General features: G+C 34.3%; 1 protein-coding gene across 1 annotated transcript in view; it reads right to left on the reverse strand.

Moving 5' to 3' along the window:
* LOC104866854 (lysine-specific demethylase 6A-like) overlaps positions 1–20,878 on the reverse strand; it is a gene marked incomplete at its 3' end in the record, with an annotated part of 79,708 nt that overhangs the window by 12,039 nt on the left and 46,791 nt on the right. Inside the window, exons 8-9 of the mRNA XM_010631072.1 lie at positions 8,170–8,263; positions 6,569–6,695 (exon numbers count right to left, since the gene is read on the reverse strand). Coding sequence (XP_010629374.1) covers positions 6,569–6,695; positions 8,170–8,263 — 221 coding nt within the window. The remainder of the gene's footprint in view (positions 1–6,568; positions 6,696–8,169; positions 8,264–20,878) is intronic.

Genomic DNA, 20,878 nt, shown 5'->3' on the forward strand with positions numbered 1-20,878 from the left:
ATCCATAGAAAAGATGCAAACAGATATACAGGAGATTAAAAACTCCATTGCTAATTTTTACTCAGCAGAAAGAGCCAATGTGAGAACAGAATACTAGATCCAGAAGACAGGATTGCAATTAGTGACCAAAAAAAGAAAGATGTCTTAAACATAATATGGGACCAGGAGAAATCAACCCAGCAGCTGCTACAGGATGCAAAGAAGAATAACATAAGATTGAGCGGAGTCAATGAAAAGAAAGAATGAAAATACAATATAAAAAAGTGGTTCACAGAAGTAATGCCAGAAAACTTCTCAAGCATGGGAAAGATTTCAATATACAGGTAAAGTGAGGCATATAGGACTCCAGCTGTGATTTAAAAAGAAAATCTACACTCAGGAATGTTAAGTCAAGATTCCAGAAGCCCAACACAAGAAGAAAATACTACAAGTAGTTAAAGAAAAGAAACAAATCACATAAAAGGAAAGCCCATCAGAATCAGAGCAGACGTCTCAACACAAACCCTCAAGACCCTGTAATGAAGTATTTCAAGCCAGAAAAGAATCTCCAACCAGACCGATAAACCCTGAAAAACTATCCTTCAAAATTTAGGTAGGAATAAAATACTTTCAAGACACCTGAGGAATTCCATGAGTACCAAACCAGCACTTCAAAAATTTTTAAATAATATCCTTGGAAAAGACAATGAGGTTAGAAACCCATGAAATGCATCAGAATGAATCCCCGAGGCAAGACAAGAAATTTAATGCAAAGGGAGAGAGTCCAACAACAGGGAAAGGTCATGACAAAGATAAATCAATACACAGGAGTTATAACCAACAATGTAAATGGTCTTAATTCACCAATCAAGAGAATATTCTGGCAGAATGGGCCAAGAAGCAAGATCTAATGATATGCTGCACACAAAACCACAATTCATTAAAAAAATCCACACTATGAAAGGGAGAAAAACAATACTCCATATTCTACATAGAGTACCCAAGAACTCCACCGAAAGTGTTCTAGACTTGATAACCAAATTGAGCATAACAGCTGGATTCAAGGTCAACACTCAAAAGTCAACAGCCTTCCTATACATCAACAATGAACTTACTGAGAGAGGAAATTGAGAAACAACTCCTTTCACAACAGAATTCCAAAAAATATCTAGGAATCAATCCAATGAAAGAAATCAAAGACCTCTACTCTGAAAACTATAGCATTCTGAAGAAAGAGCCCCAAAATGACATCAGAATATGGAAAGACATCCCTTGCTCCTAGGTAAAAAGAACAAATATTGTGAAAATGGCCATATTTCAAAACTGCTATATAGATTCAATGAAATCCCAACAGCATACTTCACAGACCTTGACAAAAAATATCCAAAAATCCATTTGGAACCATAAGAGACCAAGAATAGCAAAAGGAATTCTAAGCAACAAAGACAAGATAAAAGGTACCATAATCCCCACTTGGAACTATACCACAAAGCTATTGTGATTAAAAAAAAAAAAGTGCATATTATCTTATTAAACATCTTTTAAAAAAGATTCTGCACAGTGAGAGAAACCACCCATAGAGTAAAGAGACAACACACAATGTAGGAAAAAATTTTTACCAGCAGTTCCTCAGAAAATGGTCTGTCTAGAATATATAAAGAAATTTTTTAAAAATCAGAACACTAAATTGAAGGATACAGTCCAAAAGTGGGCATCTGAAATGAACAGACTTTTTCAGACAATGAAGCAGAAATAGCAAATAAATGTTATGAAAAAATGTTCTACATCACTGGTTATTTGAGAGACGCAAATGAAAACAATGCTGAAATTCCTCACTCCAGAATGAATGGCTGCTACCAGGAAATTAACCAATAACAAACGCTGGTGGGACTGCGAAGTTTCAATCCCTTAGGCCAGTCAGCACAGAAAAGTGTCCCTAGCCCATTTCCTTACCCTGTGGATCCCCTCCCTGGGTAAAAAAGGAACCCTTCTTCACTGTTGGAAGGAGTGCGGACTGCTACCACTGTGGAAATCAGTATGCAGGTACCTCAAAAAGTTACAGTCCCATATAACCCAGCTATTCCCCTGCTAGGTATCTTCCCAAAAGAATTAATAGCATCATACCACAGCAATACATGTGCACCCATGTTTATAGTAGCACAATTTTTAATAGCTAAAACTTGGAAACAGCCCAACTGCCCATCAACCAAAGACTGGATAAAGATGTGGAGATGTGGTTTTCTTTTTTTTTCTTTTTTTGGTGTGTGTACATAAAATGGAGTACTACTTAGCCAAAAAGAATGAGAAATTAAAGACATTTATAGCTAAATGGATGCATATTAAGGCTATATTCTTAAGTGAAACAAATAGGACACATATGTGTCCAAATAGTTTCTCTGATGTGAGAACCTAAAAATGTAAATAAGGACACAAATATATAATAGATAATGTACCCCCACAAAAAGAAGCACAAGGTAAACTTAAGATTCTTACTCTTTTTCTGACACTTACCACAAAAGCTTAGGAAAAACATTTTATTCCTCTGGGCCTATTTCCCACATCTGTAAAATGAGAAAATAAACTAACTTGCTCTTATAATCTACCCAAATCTAGCATGATACAATTCTTTGAGAATAATTAATACAAATAAAGTACCCTAGCTCTGTATCATATATGTGCATCCCAATCAGTAAGCTAGCTCAACACTGAACACCATGCTGAAAAAGGATAATAAATGCCTCCAAAATACTGCAGCCATCAAATCCCAGTGTACTCTGGCTAACACCTAAGGTACTCATGCAGACCTCTAATTTCTTTTTTAAATATTTAAATTTCCACAAATGTGAAGCTTTGTTCCCCAGCAATAAAGCCATTAGAAGAAATGAAATTGAAGGCAGTGGGTAAGAAAAAGTAAAAATAAAGAAAATAGTTTAAGAACAGATTATACAAAATTAACTTCTAATGTGATAATCCTCACTAAAATATGTTGGTATCTTCTATGGAAGAGGTTGAAAAAGTAACCTCTCTGTACGTTTAAAAAACTTTTCCAACTTTAATCCGTAAGAACCACACAGATCTAGTATGGGTAGATTGGGACCACATGGTACATTCACCTAACTGTTCAGAAGCTATTTATTCCACCTTTCGTAATTAACTTGCAAATGTCTCTTGGAATGTTACTAAAAGAACTATGTGCACAGGAAGAAAAGGCAAACTTCTTGCCTGGAGCCACCCCCGCCATGATTCCTTACTCCACTGAGCCCCTAGCCATGGGACCTTTGGAAGATTCGTGCTGCACTCCACCCCTGGTAAACTTGGAAAGGAAAGCTTGCTAGCACTTCCCCTTCCTATTCCCAGTATAATTTTACTTAGAATGCTAGTTTTTGTATAAGTTGTTGTGTAAAATTGACATTTGTAGTCATGGTAGAATCTGCTAATTTCAATTTATCAAAAAAAAATTATAACTTGTTCTGCATGTACACTGTATATCTGCCTTAGTGCTTCTGTTCCTTTAAATGTCACTCTTGATTCCATTTTTCTTTTGAAGGCCTGGATGGGCATCTGGTTACCAGTCAGTCTTACTCTGCCCTGGCAAGCTGACTCCTATGGAGGCTTAGCTTATCAAATTCTGTCTAAATTATATCACTATTCAAAGCGTTTTGTTGTGGAATTAGTACTGGTAGTCTTAGGGCTCATTTCTGTGACAGCCACAGCTGCAGTTGCTGGTGTGGCCCTACCTGCAGTACAAACACATGATTTTGTACACACTTGGCAGAAGGATTCACACCAGCTGTGGTTGAAACAACTTCCTATTGATCAGGAATTGGAATCTAAATTTGAATACTTACTACAAACTGTAAAAAGGCTGGAAGACTAGATAGTTGCTCTTCAACATCAGATCATACTACAATGTGACTGGAATTCCTCATGCAAATCTGTATTATCCCCCATCTGTACAATAGCACTTATTATGCATGGGAAAAGATTAAATATCATCTACAAGACTTTTGTAACAACTTATCCATCAATGTAGACAACTTGTTACAGATATCTCATCCACTTTTGATAAATCTTTTGCACCTGTTTCCCTATCAAGATATGGCCACTTTTACTGCTGACCAATTGCAAGAGCTGGACCCTCATGGTCTGTTTCAAAGCCTCACACACTCCTTATCCAGTGCTTTTATTGTCTCTTACTGGTTAGTATATTGTTTTCCACAGGATACTGTCTCCTCAAACGATAAACAGATGCTGCATGACCCTCTGGGAGTGTCCTCACTGCCATGCCGCCTCTTTGGAAAAAATAATAGGGGGAATTGTTGGGGCATGCGAGGATGAATGGACGAAGCACTGACCCTGAGCCTCCACCTCTAGAAGACCTCAACATGGTATAAATCTGGATTCTTAGTTCAAAACAAATCTTGACAAAAATAAAGGAATTCTCACATACAAAACTTTACACCAGAGGCCAATGACTTCACAACCCCCTTTTCTGGTAACAAGGTTTTTTTTTCACACTAATTCCAGCTACATTATACAAAACCAAAAACCAAATAGTAGTAATATTAGTTCCAAGTTCTGTTTCATTTGTTCTGTTTTGTGATACAGACAATTCACCCAAAGCACTTTATTTTCAGTGAAAACACAAAGGAAATGTTTAGTTTCTCATGAAAGTCTTTTTTTTTTTTTTTTTCCTTTCATTGAGTTTATCGGTACTTTTTAGGTATGCGGTACAGTTACCTTCATCATTGGGATTTTGTACCTTTACATGACAGGTCTTGGTTCTCATTTTTTCCCCATAACCCTGCCCTCCTTTTAACTCCTTCAACCCTTCCCTATTTACAAAAACAGTGTTTCCACTTTTTTGTTTTCTCCTATTTTTTTCTTTTCCCTTATTTCCTTTCCCCTACTCTTCCCACCTACCCTACACCTTTAGCCCTTTTCTTCCCATTTCACATTGTCAATTACCCCAAGAAATCAACCAATAACAAATGCTGGTGGGGCTGTGGAGAGAAAGGAACGCTTCTCCATTTTTGGTGGGAGTGCAGACTGGTGCTACCACTATGGAAATCAATATGGAGATAACTCAAAGAGATGGGATTGGAGGTTCCATTCGACCCAGGTATCCCTTTGCTGGTATCTAATTTTATTTAATTCCAAGAAATTAAAAGAATCATGAAAGTCATAATGCACGAGAACTGTCAAAGTTAAACTCTTAAAGTACCACATTAATCTTGTTCACCAGACTGTTTCATAAGCCCAGATGGATGAGAAAAATTCTGCTATATATAGTTGAGATCCCAATTCATTTTAACTGTACATTAACAGATAATCAAATATAGTTTAAAGAAGCCCACCTAAGATTAGACTCCCTATCATAGAAATAAGTTTTACTAAATTTAAAGCAAAAAATTATGCACAGTACAAAGACTAAAATTAATATAAAAATTACATTTGAAAGCAAGCGCATGAGAAATATTCAAAATAAGACTATCCTAGACAGATGTAAATGGGGCAAAATTTATAATTAAAATCAATTAGGGGAAGTGAAGCTGTAACTCGGTGATAGAGTACTTGCCTAGCATGACTTTCACATGGCCTTGGGTTCATTTCCCAGTAGTTAAAAACAAACAAATTAGGAAAATTAATAGTATTATCTGGCTGGCAAAGAGGTACATACTAGATATAATCCATCTTCTTATTCACTGTTTAACAAAAATTGATACCTCAAGCAATTCAACTGTCAGTGATGACACAAGTTATCATTGGCAAAGCCAGGAAATCCAAGTTTCTTAGTTTTCAGTCTTGATCTTTCCACCACACTGAAATACAGTATGGTGACTAAGAACAGCATATACAAATACAAACGTGTAAATCTATAAAGCTCTCTGCAGTAAGCACATTTCAAAAAATCAATACTTAAACTAAGTAAAGAGCGGGGAAAGATTCCTGGGTTACAACAACTACTTCCTATATTTTTTTCCCATTTCCTATGTTCACACTTTCCTGGATGTGAAATCCACCAAATGCAGCTATAAAAAAAATCGAGAACCCTAAAAAGATATAAGCAAACCTATGAAGAAATTTTAAAGAAAAAGAGGAAATATTTAATTGATTTGGGCACTGAAGTGACACAACTTACAACTGAATAATGATCTTTTAATTTAAGAGTTCATGTAGAAGTGTAATTTGAGATATATGACCAATATAATACTTCTTTAGTAATGATCAGACATTATAAATAATCAAGTTTCTAAGAATAGCTTTTTGTTCTTTAAGTGAATATGCAAAAAAATTCAGAAATAAAAGCAATTTAAATACAACTAAAAACTTATCAACCACTGCTATCAGGTACTCTTGAAAACTTTTAAAGGATTCCTTAATAATTTACAATAATTCAAGTTAGATTAAAATATGGTAAAAATACAATACATGAAGTAAGAGTATCTCAGAGCAACCAATTCAAAGCTATCCATTTTTACCTCAGCGTTATAGTCTAACATAAAAATGTGATTGATCAGTCTATAATACAAAAATAGACATTTTACACTGCATATCAACTCTAGGCAGTCCAAGTGTCCAGTCTCACCTTCCCAGGAAATACCAAGATTGGCCTGAATTAGGATCTGCCTCCAATGACTTTTGGAGATACTGAATAGCACAGCTTTCCTTGATTGCTTTGTCTCCTACTAGGTCCATATTGTGATGCATCCAACCTATAATTTAAAAATGTTGTAAGTATTTATCCATCATCCAGTTATCCTGCTGGTGTCAAGAATATCATTCTGGAATAAATAAAAACACCATTTCAGTAATTTATTGTGTTATAGGCCTCACACTTTCACCACAGTGAAAGTTGTCTCATATAGCTGTAAGAAAATCTGTCTCAAGATACTTAAAAACAAAGCTAACAAGAGATTTTTAAAAAGAGATGAAATATTTATTTGATTTGGGGCACTGAACTGACTCACCACCTAAAAATACAAATTCTCAGTTTCTAATTTAATTTTGAAAATATTCATGTATAAAGGTGATATATTTGCTTTTCCTTTGAAATCATAATGATCTTACAGAAATAATTCAAGTACTTTAAATCCAAATAAAAGGCTTAAATAATCAAAGCAATTCATTTCAATTAAACTAAAAAATCTTACAAAGATCCGGCATCTTCCCTGACAGTACTTGCTTACACAAACATCCTACATGTAACACACAACATTTAATGGGACAACAAAACAAAAAACATCAAGACACTCCAAGGCTGTATGAAATATTTCACTGGGAACTAGGTTCAAAGAGGCAGAAAAATGGCACAGTATATACTACAAACATGTACTGAATCTGATTTAAAACTATATAGGGATAATCAAAAGGAGAAATGTGTTTCTTTAATAACTGGAATTTTTAAAAAAATCCTTGGCAAAAATATCAATCTAAAAAATGCTATTCCGTACTGTTAAAATTATATACAAAATAGGTACATTAGGAAAACATTCAAATTTCATACAAATTATTTCTTCATACCAACTATAATAAAAGAAAAACAAATAAATATACAAATAATAAATACAGAAAAGACAGATTAGCCTTACCTAAATTAAATGGACAGAAGCCTCATTACTTTCATAGTGTTAAAAACATTTTATTTTGTATTATTTTCAAATATTGATTATTTTAACTTCATTAACAGAATATAACAGACTTCTTGGAAAAAATACAGAATGAGATATTCTACAAATTTTAGGTGAAATGTTTCCATTAAATATATTATCAATAAAACTATGGAAGTGGTAAATTGCATGAATGGTCTTATGTCAATTTATTGAGAACTAAGAATATGGAGGTATTCAAATTTCCACCTCCATGGTCTAGTGCTAGAAGATAATATTAAGAATTTATTTCTTTTTTAATATTGAGAATTTAAAAGAAAAAGGATCACTAAAGTACTGTGATTAGGTGTATGATGAAATAGAGTATAAATAAACCAAATGGGGATAAAAAGAAGAAAAAATATAATTAATAAAATAAATAATTTTAACTTAATCTCAAAATTATACATGTCACATTTAACCCAAACCACAAATTTCTACCTGAAAATGAACTTTTAACCAGAGAGTAGAAACTAGTTTCTAAAACAGACATCTCATGGTGTTAATGTAATACAAAGTAAAACGTTAAGTTTCTATGTACCTAACTGTTGTAATACAGTTGCTTTTACTTGTGCAGGAAGGTTTTCTGTCTGTAAAAGTTGTTCATAGGCTTCTTTTGCAGCATGATACTTCCTCTACAGAACAGAGGGTAAAGAGGATATTTAAAGGAAAACAGAAAATAAAATGTTAAATATTTAAATAGAAACATCCTTGATTTTAAACAATACATAAATGTCTATAATTTAACTTAGTAATGAAACAGAATAAAAATAAAAGTAATATAAAATCACCCCCTAAACACCAACAGGGGTCTTGGAAACAGCTAAATAGAATAAAAAATTTCAGATGCTCAAGTTTTTATATAAAATGTCAATGTCTGCTCATCACTTCTTTTATATATCACTTCTAGATTATACTATTTGAATGTGTAGTATTAGTCTGGAAACACTTTCAAAGGGGGGCTGGGGATTTAGCTCAATGGCTGTGGTGCCTGCCTTGCAAGCACAAGGACCGGAGTTCGATCCTCAGTGCCAAAAAAATAAAAAAAACAAAAAACACTTTCAAAGAGAGAATAGTTAAGCAATAAAGCAAGTATCATTATATCTATTATAACCAGAAAAGTAGTCAAAACTCAAATTTTAAAATACATGCTTTCTGGGGCAGTGATTTAGTTTGCCACACAACCACAAGACCCTGAGTTCAATCCTTTGTACCAAGTTACAATAATAATAATAACAACAACAATAATAAAAACATGTGTATATATATATATATATATATATATACGCACACACACACACACACATATATACACATATATATACACACACACATATATTAAAAACTTCTGTTCTAGAAAACATTCTTGAAAAATATTTACTAGTGTAAATGGTTTCAAAGATATTATATTTCCCATTGATGATAGAATGCAGCAATGTTTAAAATATTAAGATTAAAGAAAAATGTCTAAGTGAATCCATTTGTGCTTAACTTTTCTTTAAAAAGTACAATAAAACTAAAATTTATTACTGCTCTTATCATAAAGTTAGGGAACTTTTTCCAAAATGCATACAAAACAAATACAATAACTATTATCTTTAAAATACACAGTGTAACAATGGCTTACAATAACTTTTATTTATAGTGTCAGTTCCCTGAGCAGCTTACATATTTTTAAGTAGAAGAGAAAAAGGAAGAAGAAAGTGTATTTGAAGAACTAGACAAGGGCCAAGGATTTAGCTCAGTGGCACCGCCTCCTGCATCACAAGTGCAAGGTCCTGAGTTAGATCCCAGCACCAAAAAAAAGAACTCGTCATAGTAACAACATCAAATAAGCGATGTTACTAAGTCAACAGTATATAAACTGGGGCTACAAAAACAGACTAAAAACAGACTAACCCAACCTAACTGAGGAAATAAGTACAGAAACAGAAAATAATACCATCTTTTATCTTTGTCACACATATCCTCAGGCAGGCTACTATCTATACAAAAGAACTGTCTTTATATTTACAACCTTCATATATAGAATGATAAATCCTTGCCAAATATATAATCTATATAAAAAAAAGCCTCAAATTATGAAATAAAACTTACTTGTACATAATCTTTTTTTTTCGAACCAGCAATCAAACTTGGGTCTTTAAGCGTACAAGGAAAGTGGTAGAACTATTGAGCTAAATCCCAGGCCCCGTAAACATTATTTTAACAATGAAATTTATAAATGTAAATTTCAAGACCAGTGGAAAATAGGAAGAGGGGACATTACAAAAATCTACTCAAACATAAAATTAGTATGTCCACACAGAATTTTTAAAAAATAGTCAAGTGAGGTAATGGAAGATAATACAAAGAAATGAGACAGAAGTAATAAAAATTTTTAAATAATAAAATGCTAAACATAGGTCCAAATGTTAATTACCTGAAATGCAATGTACAATTAAATATGCTTTTAATATAATTTTTTAAAATTTACCCAAGTAAATTTTAAAATGCAGCTTCATTATATAGCTTTTATGAACAACTCATTTTAAATTTAACACAGTTAACTAAAAATATGACAATAGAAAACTTTAAATAACCAAAACATTACGTATCACAGGAATACAAATTTTCAAACATAAATAGCTCTGAACCCTTCCCCACAGAAACATGTAAAATCTGTATGAAAATAAAGGTTAGTCATCAAAGGCATAGCAACTAATATATGAAACAAAAGCTGGAGAAAGAACTTCTTTGAGAAATTAGAACTTTCTAAAGTTTTGGTGTAAGATCACCTATCTGAGGGGCTGAAGTGGCAAGACTAAAAGACCAAGGATGGCCTGGACATTTTAGTAAGACCTTGCCTCAAAATATAAAGGACCTGCCAATATAACTCAGTGGAGACGATCCTATGGTTCAAACCACAGTACTTCTTAAAGTTCTGGAATATGCAGGAAAGACATTTTGGAAAAAAGACTTCTGTTCAATGAAGGCAAAGGATATAAAATTTCTCTTCTACTAATTTTAAGGCAAAGGTTAAGGAGAAAGTAATGACTTAGACTTGTAAACAACTTACAAATTGACAGTGTAACCCATGATGAAGCCAATTTCCAGAACAGAGGGTTTGGTGGTTTCTTTTCATTTTTCTCCCTTTTGCAATGTATTTTACTTATTTTTGTGCTTCAGTATGCAAAGAAACTGAATTATTTGTGAGACCTAACTGAGCCAAAGTGACTCCATGTTGGCCTGTTAATGACCCCAAAGACTGTTCCCTCTCCTTATCAAACACTGGGGAAAAAGCTGCTCAAACTGCAAAAAAACCTTCCTTTGCTAATTGCAAGCTCGATTAACAAGACTGCATGGGAACAGAACAGGTATTTTAAAGCTGATCATAAACCACTTCCCCCATAAGATAAACGAATATGTTTGAAGTTTTACCCTCTTGCAGCTGTGTAAAAGCCCTGACCTATGTTGGAACCTCTTTGTTTGAAAAACCCTATAAAGCCTATGCACAATCTTGTAACGGGGCTTCACTTCTCCTAGAGAGTGGAGTCTGCATGTGTGCAATAAACTTCTTTCAGTTTTATCTGTGTCCCAGTATTTGGTGTTCTCATGCTGGCTTGGTATAACACTGTTAGCTAGCTAAACACAAAGGAAAACTTTTATGAAAAATAACATAAACTTTACCAACATAATTTACACACTGAATAAATAACTAGCTATAAGATAACAAAACATAAAATAAAATCCTGAGAAAAGGCAATCTAATTTACAGAATTGTCATATTAAAATACTCAAAATGTCAATGTGTTCATCAAAACATCATGATCAAAAAAAAACAAAAACAACCCATAATGATCCATATAAAGAAAGAACACAGGCCTGTCCACTCAAAGGATAGAGATTTCTGTTTTTTCCTCTTGAATGTAAAAAGCTGAAAATGAAACATTCTATGCTATAGCAGCAACAGCAACAAAAAAAAAAGCCTAGAAAAATGCTAAAACACAAGTTGTTTTAAATAAGGAAGGGAGACAGAAAATTGATCAGAGAGGAGATCATACACAAAATGGAAAGAATGACAGCCCAATACAGAGAATCTGCAGACAATAACCCAGACACTCAAGTTCAAAGCTTGGGGCTAGAGATACAGTGACAGTTTGGTTATCTAATGTCCTCAAACTCAAACTTTCCACTACTCGAACAGTAAAGTTTGAAAAATCTTAGTATTCATAACTTTGGTCACAGTCGAACTAAAAACCAAACGTGTTTGTAAATGGGGAAGGGAGGAGGGGGTGAAGGGAGGGCAGGGACAAAGGGAAAAAATGAGAACCAAGAGTTGTCATGTAAAGGTACAAGATCCCAGTAATGAATGTAACTGTACTGCATACCTAGAATGTACCCATAAACTCAATAAAAAAGAGAAAAAAATGCCAAACTTGAAAAACCTGTAGCAGCTGAGTGACACGCTGCATCTCAACAAGAGCACAGAGGGATATGCTTCAGTGTAAATGTCACTCTAGCCTAGATAATATATAGTACTTATGTAGTACATTAAAAACACTGATTGCTGTGCTTTTGCTGTTGGTGGTGGTGGTGGTGGTGGTGGTGGTGTTCTTTGGTTGCATAAAATACCATCACCATGGCCCCAAAGAAAGTTAGGGATATCAATAGTAAAGATAATAACTGTGAGAACAAAAGGAAATCACTAGGAAATTTGGTAAAGAACTAAAAAAATGAATTTAGAGTGTAACTTTTGGGCCTCAGAACCAACCATTTGGTTTTTCATTCTTTTCTTATGGGGGAAAAAACATGTTTTTGTTCTTGAACTTTTCAGGATTCACAGGATTCAAACATGAATTTGGAACAAACTGAGTTCAATAACTGAGGCATCATTGTATAGCTCAGTGGTAAGAGTGCTTGCCTAGTGTATGAAATGCCCTGGGTTCAATCCCTTGCATTGTGGAGAAAAACAAACTTCTACAGGAAACACAGGGACATATTATAGTTCATGTTACAAAATACAGAACAAATCTGAGAGGAAAAATACCAGAGTACCTGTTTTATTTTATACGTAAAGCTCCCCCTCCCCAGCTTTATGCACTCATAGCAGGGGATTTTGGGGGACATGACTGGATCATGAAGGACTAATAATCTGCGCTTAATTAGTCAACTGGTGAGTTAGCAACTAAGTGTGATGTTGGGTGGGTCACTGGGATGTGGCTTTGAAGGACATACCACTCTCTTGTGATTCTCCCTTTCCCCTCTCTCCTTCCTGACATGTCTCTCTCTCTGTCATGTTCTTCCTTTGAGGCCAACCAACCATGTACTGAATGAAACCTCTGCAAAGTCTAAGTCAATATAAATTGCTCCTTTAAGTTGTGGATGTTTGGTATTTTTGTCCGAGCAAATGAAAGTGACTAAGACAGGATCCCAAACTCTTTTTCAATTTTACTTACAAAGTTCTCAAGATAGATAGAGTTCCCTCAAGCTTCCAGCTAGGGAAAAGGAAATTAACCATTTAGCAAATTTGACCTTAGAAGAAACTTTAATCAAAGGCTAATTTGAGATTTATCAGAGGCTAACTGATTAAAGAAAAATCACATACCCAACTTCTTCTATTCTACCCGCAGAAGAGAAAAAAGCCAACTGCAGCACATTCTAGGTATTTTATTCTACATAATAGGGAATGCAGTGAGAAGTTCACGGTCCACAAATAAAATGCAACTGAAGAACAGTTAGAATTACAGTATGATACACTTCCCTTCCCCTCACACCTTACCATCATGTCAATTCCCTTCACCCACTGTGTCACGCCCAGCTGCCAAAAAAATAAAAAAAGAGGTAAAAAATACAAATGGAAGAGGGAAAAAACAGAAATGGCTAGATGTTGAAATATCACATCAGGAATACTATTATGATTAAGATGCTAAAGATCTAACTGATAAAGCAGACAACAAGAACAAAGGACAAAATAAGCAGATGACAGTATAAAAACAAAAGAAATGTTAGAGATCAAAACCAAATGACCATAAACAGAATAGCTACATTATCAGCTGGGCATGGTAGCACATGCCTGTAATCCCAGCACTCGGGGGCTGAGACAAGAAGATTACTGTGAGTTCGAGCTCAGCTACATGGTCTGGGCTACACAGTGAGTTCCAGGTCAGTCTCAAGTACATAGTGAGACCCTGTCTCAAAAAACAAAAACAAACAAACAAAAAGAATACCTACATTATGTATGAGGAAGAAAGAAAACTGCTTTGTTCAGCGATAATATGATTATTCATATAAAAATCTTAAATTTACACACACACACACACACACACACACACACACACACAATATCCTGGAATTACTAAGCAATTATCTTAGGGCTGCAAAGTACAAAATGTGCACAAAAGAGTTGAGCACTCTCTTATACATGAGCAGAAACAAGTAGATTCTGAAATTACCATAATACTTACAAAGTATCCCCCAAAATGAAATAATTATGTATAAATAAAAGAAAATGAGCACAAAAGTTTTAAGAGGAAAGACATAAAACTGATGAAAGATGTCAAATAACTTTAAAAATGGATAGACTAGATTGTATTCTTGGACACTAAGACCCAACAGTATCAAAATGACAGGTCTTCCCAACTCAAAAAACAAAACATCTATCTACAAGATTCCACAATTCCACACACACTCAATACTTCCACAGATTACTTTATGCATACCAATGAAATAATACTGTTTTATATGTCTTCAAGACCAGAATACGTCATGAAATTGAAAGGGAAGAAAATGTTGGAGAACTAACACTACCTAACTTTAAGACATATCATAAATTTATAATAATGAAGACTAGGGATTTAGCTCAGTAGTTCTTCCAAATGCCTTGCAAGTGCAAGGTCCCAAGTTCTGTTCCCAGTATCCCCTGCAAAATTAGAATAAGGAACATGGTATGGTATTAGTAGAAGTGAAAAACAGAATCTATATACAGATCCAGATAGTGAACGCAACCCACAGGAACAAACCCACATGAACAGTCAGCTGGTCTTTGACCAAGGAGCAAAAACAATGCAAGGAAAAAATGCAATCTTTACAACAAATGGTACTATAATAGTAAATGGGCAAAAAGATCTGCACAGATCTTAAACACTTCAACAAAAACTAACTGTAAATGCTTCATGAGCTTTAATAATATCTAAACTTTTTCACGGCAAAAGACACTATAAAAATACATAAAATATTTGAAAATGATATCATGAAAATTAATCTAAAAGATACAAAGAATTCATAAAACTTAACAGTAAGAACACAAACATCCTGATTTTAAAACTGGATCATGAGAGCTGGGTGTGGTGGCGCACACCTGTAATCCCAGCACTTGGGAGGCTGAGGCAGGAGGATCGCCGTGAGTTTGAGACCAGCCTGGGCTACAGAGTGAGTTCCAGGTTATCTCAAGTACACAGTGAGACCCTGTCTCAAAAGACCAAAGAAAAAAAAAGAACATTATATGGTAAATACCTCACCAAAGAAGCCATACAAATGAGCATATAAAAAGATCAATCACATCTGTCATTAGGAAACTCCAAATTAAAATGAGATAAACCACACACTTTTCAGAATAGCCAAAATCCAAAAAACTGATAATATCAAATACTCTCAAATTTGAGGACCACTGAACTTCCACATATATCCGATGCAGGTGCAATTCTGAAAACATTTTGGCAATTTCTTGCAAAACTAGCTTTACACTTAGCAAACAATATAGCAATAAGCTCCCTAACTAGTTATCTACAGAGGATGAAAATACACAAACCTGTTCTGAAAAACCTGCATGTGTATATTCATAATTTCTTTATTTACAATTGCCAAAACTTGAGAGCAACCGAGATGGCCTTCAGCAAAGGAATGAATAAATAAATAAATATACAGTGGTACGTACAGAAAATGAAATATTCTGAGGTCAAAAAGATAAATGATTATCAAGCCATGAAAAGATATGCAAGGTATCTATATGTATATTGATAAATGAAAGAAGCCAATCTTAAAAGACTATGATCTCAGTACTACTATGTTCAGGGGGAAAATCAAAATCTGAACTTAAGAACATATTGTTCATCAAAATTTCTATACATGAGAAAAAGATCATCATTGTTTAATTTTTTTCTGGTCTGAGAAGAAAACAGTGCATGCAAATAAGATTCAAATATCAGAGGACATAATAAAGGAATTTTCAGATGCTTTATTATACATTCTAGCTAGTATGCATTTTCATCTACCTAATTAAAGCCTATTTTCTTAAAAAAATTAAAGAAATAAAGTGAAATAAAACACGACAGTTACAAACTGTACAGCCAGAAGACAGAAGATTTTAGGGTAGTGAAACTACTACTTAGTATGTCATTATAACAATGGATTATGTTTCCAAACTTATAGAATGCACAACATTAAGAATGATCCTTAACTAAACTGGACAACATAGTTTCACTAAGACATTCTAGTTGCAGGTGCTGATAATGAGTAAGCTATAAAACAGCCTAATGTAGAAGTAATTATAATGGAAATATTTCCACCTTCTTCATTTCTGCTATAAAACTAAAACTTCATTAAAAAGTACTGATTAGAGGTGACATCACTGTGGATTAGCAGAAGTGGTATCAGTAGATACTGGAGTGCACCACATAGAAGAGAGACCAACCACAGGAACATACTTGAGGAAGATAGTGAAATGGTATAATACAGAAATATAGTAAGCTAGAAAAAAAAGTGAAGTTATTCAACCACAGCATTACTTCCAATACTTGCTTAGAGACTTTGTATCACCAGAAATCCCAAAACTCTCCTAAACAAGAAAAAGGAGCAATGCCTGCCACCACTCTCAATGCTTGCCTAGCCAGTGGTTACACTACTGAGACTTAGGCTGCAAACCAAGATATTACTAGAGAAGGGCCTCCCTAACCTCAGGTGCTGTGCAAATCCTGAGCCAGAAAAACAGAGAATTACTGTCGGATTAGAAGTCAACTAGACAGTCTAGAAATGCATTCTCATCATCAAGGAAACTAACACCAAGGAGATCAACAGCATCTAGCACAAAGGGTCTGCCAGACGGTGTTAGCTAGGACTATCTCATTTCTGACTGCAGACGTCCCTTAAACTGCCAATTGGAAGGGAACTGGGCAAGTAGCAGCAAAGGTAGGAACTAAGAGTGCTGCAAACAAAAAAATAAAAAAGGGTAGGAACTAACTGTGGGATCCATATTTATTCCTGGCCTGTGGCTAAGATTGAGACCCACCAGAGACAGAGGCAAGAGGTTCATACTATCATGCTAAAAACCAGTAGAGGCTCATGAACATAGCCATCTAAAGACAGCACCGTTGACAAATTACTCTTCCATCATCACCTAGTCAAGAAAAGAAAGATAATTATTTTCCTTTTTCTTTCTCTTTTATTGTTTCTGCCAGCTCAATAGGAAGAGGAAAGGAGAGAGTCAAGTTATCTATCTCAGCAGATGTTACAATTTTTTTTTTTTAATTTGGGGCCAAGAATATAGCTTAGTGGTGCAGTATCTGCCTGGCAAGGCTGAATCCCTGTGTTCAATTCCTGATACCAAAAACAAACAAATATATATAGATAGATAGATAGATAGATAGATAGAGAGAGAGAGAGAGAGAGAGAGAGAGAGAGAGGGAGTTTGCAATTTAAGCAGTTAATGATCATCTTAGGATACAGTTAAACAAATATATTACAACTTATTTTTTGTTCTTGTTTTTGTTTTTTTCCTTCCCTTTCTTCTCTTTCCCTGTCCTTCTCAGGTTCCCCTCTCTCCTTTCTCATATATGTTGATATTATGGGTGATACAAGAAGACTTGCAGATCTGATAAACATATTCAGCAAAGTACAGGATACAACACCTAAAAATAGTAGTACTCCTGTGCACCAATAATAAACTCACAGAGAAAGAAATCAGGAAAACAATCCTATTCATAATAGCTTAATAAAATATTAAACATTAAAGCCAGGTATGGTGGTACATACCTGTAATCCTAGTGTTAGAAAGGAATTGGCAAGTGACACAAAGAGGTAGCAGAATGGAAGTAAAATAATACAAGTTTACTCCATCGATGGGATGGGGATTGATCACACCTAATGGCAGTGCCCTGATCCTTTCCTCATCAGTTACAACTCCTTTGATAGGGTTTTACAGCCTTGATGTTCAGTTGATTACATTGCATTTTTACAGTTCACATTGCTGATATTCAAAACATGGTGGCCAGGCAGCTGATTTCAACCTGGTTGTTGCACTTCCTTGGTAGGGGAGATTACCTTTAAAATTCATTTAGTTACCTACTCTAACCCAGGGAAAGGGGGTGTGTTTGTTTAGCAAAGCTAACAATGGGTCTTTTCATTTATAAAACTTTTTAGGGAGTTAATTCTGAACTAAACCAAGTGAAGGGCGAAGTTATCTTACGTAGTGACATTTCCTAAGTTATTGCTATTAAAATGTTCTGTATCACCCAGCACTCCGGAGGTTGAGGCAGGAGGATTGCTGTGAGCTGGAGACCAGTCTGGGCTACATAAGTGACTTCCAGGTCAGTCTCAACTACATAGTGAGACCCTGTCTCAAAAAACAAAAACACAAAACAAAAACAGACAAATAAAAATATTAAACATTAGAAATCAGCTTATCCAAGAAGTTTAAAGACCTCTACAATGAAAACTATAGAACGTGAAAGAAATAAATGAAGGGACACATGAGAAAATGGAAAATCCTTCCCCATCATTGAGTAGCAAAATTAATGTCACAAAGCTGGCATGTTACTAAAAGTGATTTATAGATTCAGTGTTATCCCTATTAAAAGAACTAGAAAAAAGATAAAAATTTTCATATGAAATCAGAAAATATTCGCAAGGGATAGAGCAATTGGAATTGGGGAAAACAAGAATAATGAGACAAATATCACAATAATGAATTTTAAAATACGCTACACAAAGCCATAAAAACAAAAAACATGTCACTAGCACAAAAATACACATTTGCACTCATAAACCATGAGCAGACATGTAGACCAAGAAAGAGAAACAGAGACAAACCCACATATTCACAGTCATCTGATTTTTGACAAGGTGGCCAAAAGCATATGCTGGAGAAAGAAATAAGCCTTTTTAATAAATGATGCTGGGAAAACTGGTCACAAGGCAGAAGACCTAAACTATGTTCTATCTTTCACTTTGTATTAAAATCAAATAAAATGGATGAAAGACGTAAGATTTAAAAACCAGAAGCTTACACTTGTAAAACTGGCCCTAACACTAAAAGTGAGCTAAAGGTTCAGTGCAATCCCTAATAAAAGACAACATCACACTTCAAAGAACTAGAAAAAAAATCGTGAAATTCATATGGAAACATAAAAGATCCAAAATGGACAAAGTAATCAGTTACAGTCAAAGTCAAAGAGTAGAACACTCTAACAGCACAGAATTAAGATCAAGAGTCACCAAAAGAAATTGCAAAATAAACAGCTTCAGCACAGCAAATGAAGCAATCAACAGAGAGGAGACAACAAATACAATGAAAGAAAATCATTCTTAGCTACTCTTTCGATAGAAGATTAATATCTAAAATATATAAGGGACTCAAAAATTAATTCCCCAAAAACAATAGCCTAATGAAAGAAGTAGGCAAATGAACCAGATAGTTCTCATAAGAACTAATACTAGCGGTAAATATAAGAATAAATGATCAACATATTCAGCTATTAGCAAAATGCAACTTAAAATTACCTTGAAGTTCTGGCTCACTTTGGTCAGTATGATTAACATCACATTGTTGGTACACTAGTGTAACCACTATGGGATTTCCTCAAAAAATGAAAAACAAGTGACATGTGGTAGGCACACACCTATAATCCCAGCACCTGGGAAACTAAGGCAGAAGGATCACCAAGAGTTGGAGGCAAGCCTGGGCTACACAGTGCTTTCAAGGCCATCTTGAACTACACAGCAAGACAAAGAAACAAAACAAACAAAAAGAAAGAACGAAAATAAAGAGAAACATCATTTGATCCAACAATGTCACTCCTAGGTATGCTCCCAAAGAAACAAAAGGCTATATGTAATTGTGTCACAATTTGAAACAGGTAAACTGCGGAAACTGTCTAAATGCCTCTCAACAGATGGATGAATGAATAAAAAAGTGATATGAATATATATGTACATTTGTTATTTTAACATAAAGAATGGCAACATGTCGACTACAGCAAAATGGATGGAAATAGGGATTGTAAGTGAAATAGACAGATTCAGAAACTTAAACATCAGATGTTTTCTTTGAAATGAGAAAAAAAATTAATATAATAAAAGGCTGATGCAGAAAGATTGCCATGAGTTCAAGGCCAGCCTGAACTATGTAGTAAAACCCTGTCTCAAAAAATCAAAAATAAAAAACAACAAAAGAGAACAGGGATGGAATCAAGTTAATACATTTCAAAAATACTAAGCAGAATTAAAACAATGAGAGACAAATACGGACAAAGAGGAGAGGGCACATAAAAGGATATTCTCCTTCGTTATTTTAAATGTAAATGAATTAAATGTTCCATTTAAAGTAGAACTGTCAAATTACATAAAAATAAGTTCACTTTTGTGCTGTCCAAAAAAGACATTTTAGGTACAAAGACACAGGAAAAATTGAAAATAAAAGAAAAAGAAATACTCCACATGAATAGTAACCAAAAGACAAGTAGGATAATTACATTATTAGGCTAGGCCTAGACGTATAGATCAGCTGTAAAATGCTTGCATAAATTCTGTTAGACCTTGAATTCAATTACCAGCACTAAATAAAAGAAAAATAAAAAATCAAATTGATGTTAAAAAAGACAAAAAGAACATCATATGTTGAGTCATGTATAAAAATTAAAAACATGTGAAACTTAAGTCCCAAAATATGTCAAGAGGAAACTAAAATGAAAAGTAAAATCCTATAATTATATTTTGAGATATCAACACTCCACTTTTAATCACAAATGTAACATTAGATGAATAAGAAAATTTGGAATTTAATACTAAAACAAACTATAATAATTGTTGTTAAGGCAACATGCACGCACTTCTCAATTCACACGAAACATTCCCTACATTATACAAAACAACATCAAATTTTTAGTGTGAAGAATAAAGCCATGTTTTCTCTTCCTCATCTTCAATGAGATCAGTAAAAGACATTATTTTTATATATTGGTGGAAAGTTAAGGCAAATTTCATCAGGTCAAAAAAAA

Source organism: Fukomys damarensis, unplaced genomic scaffold (assembly GCF_012274545.1).
Source record: "Fukomys damarensis isolate Sample0158 unplaced genomic scaffold, DMR_v1.0_HiC HiC_scaffold_58, whole genome shotgun sequence".
Lineage (NCBI taxonomy): Eukaryota > Metazoa > Chordata > Mammalia > Rodentia > Bathyergidae > Fukomys > Fukomys damarensis.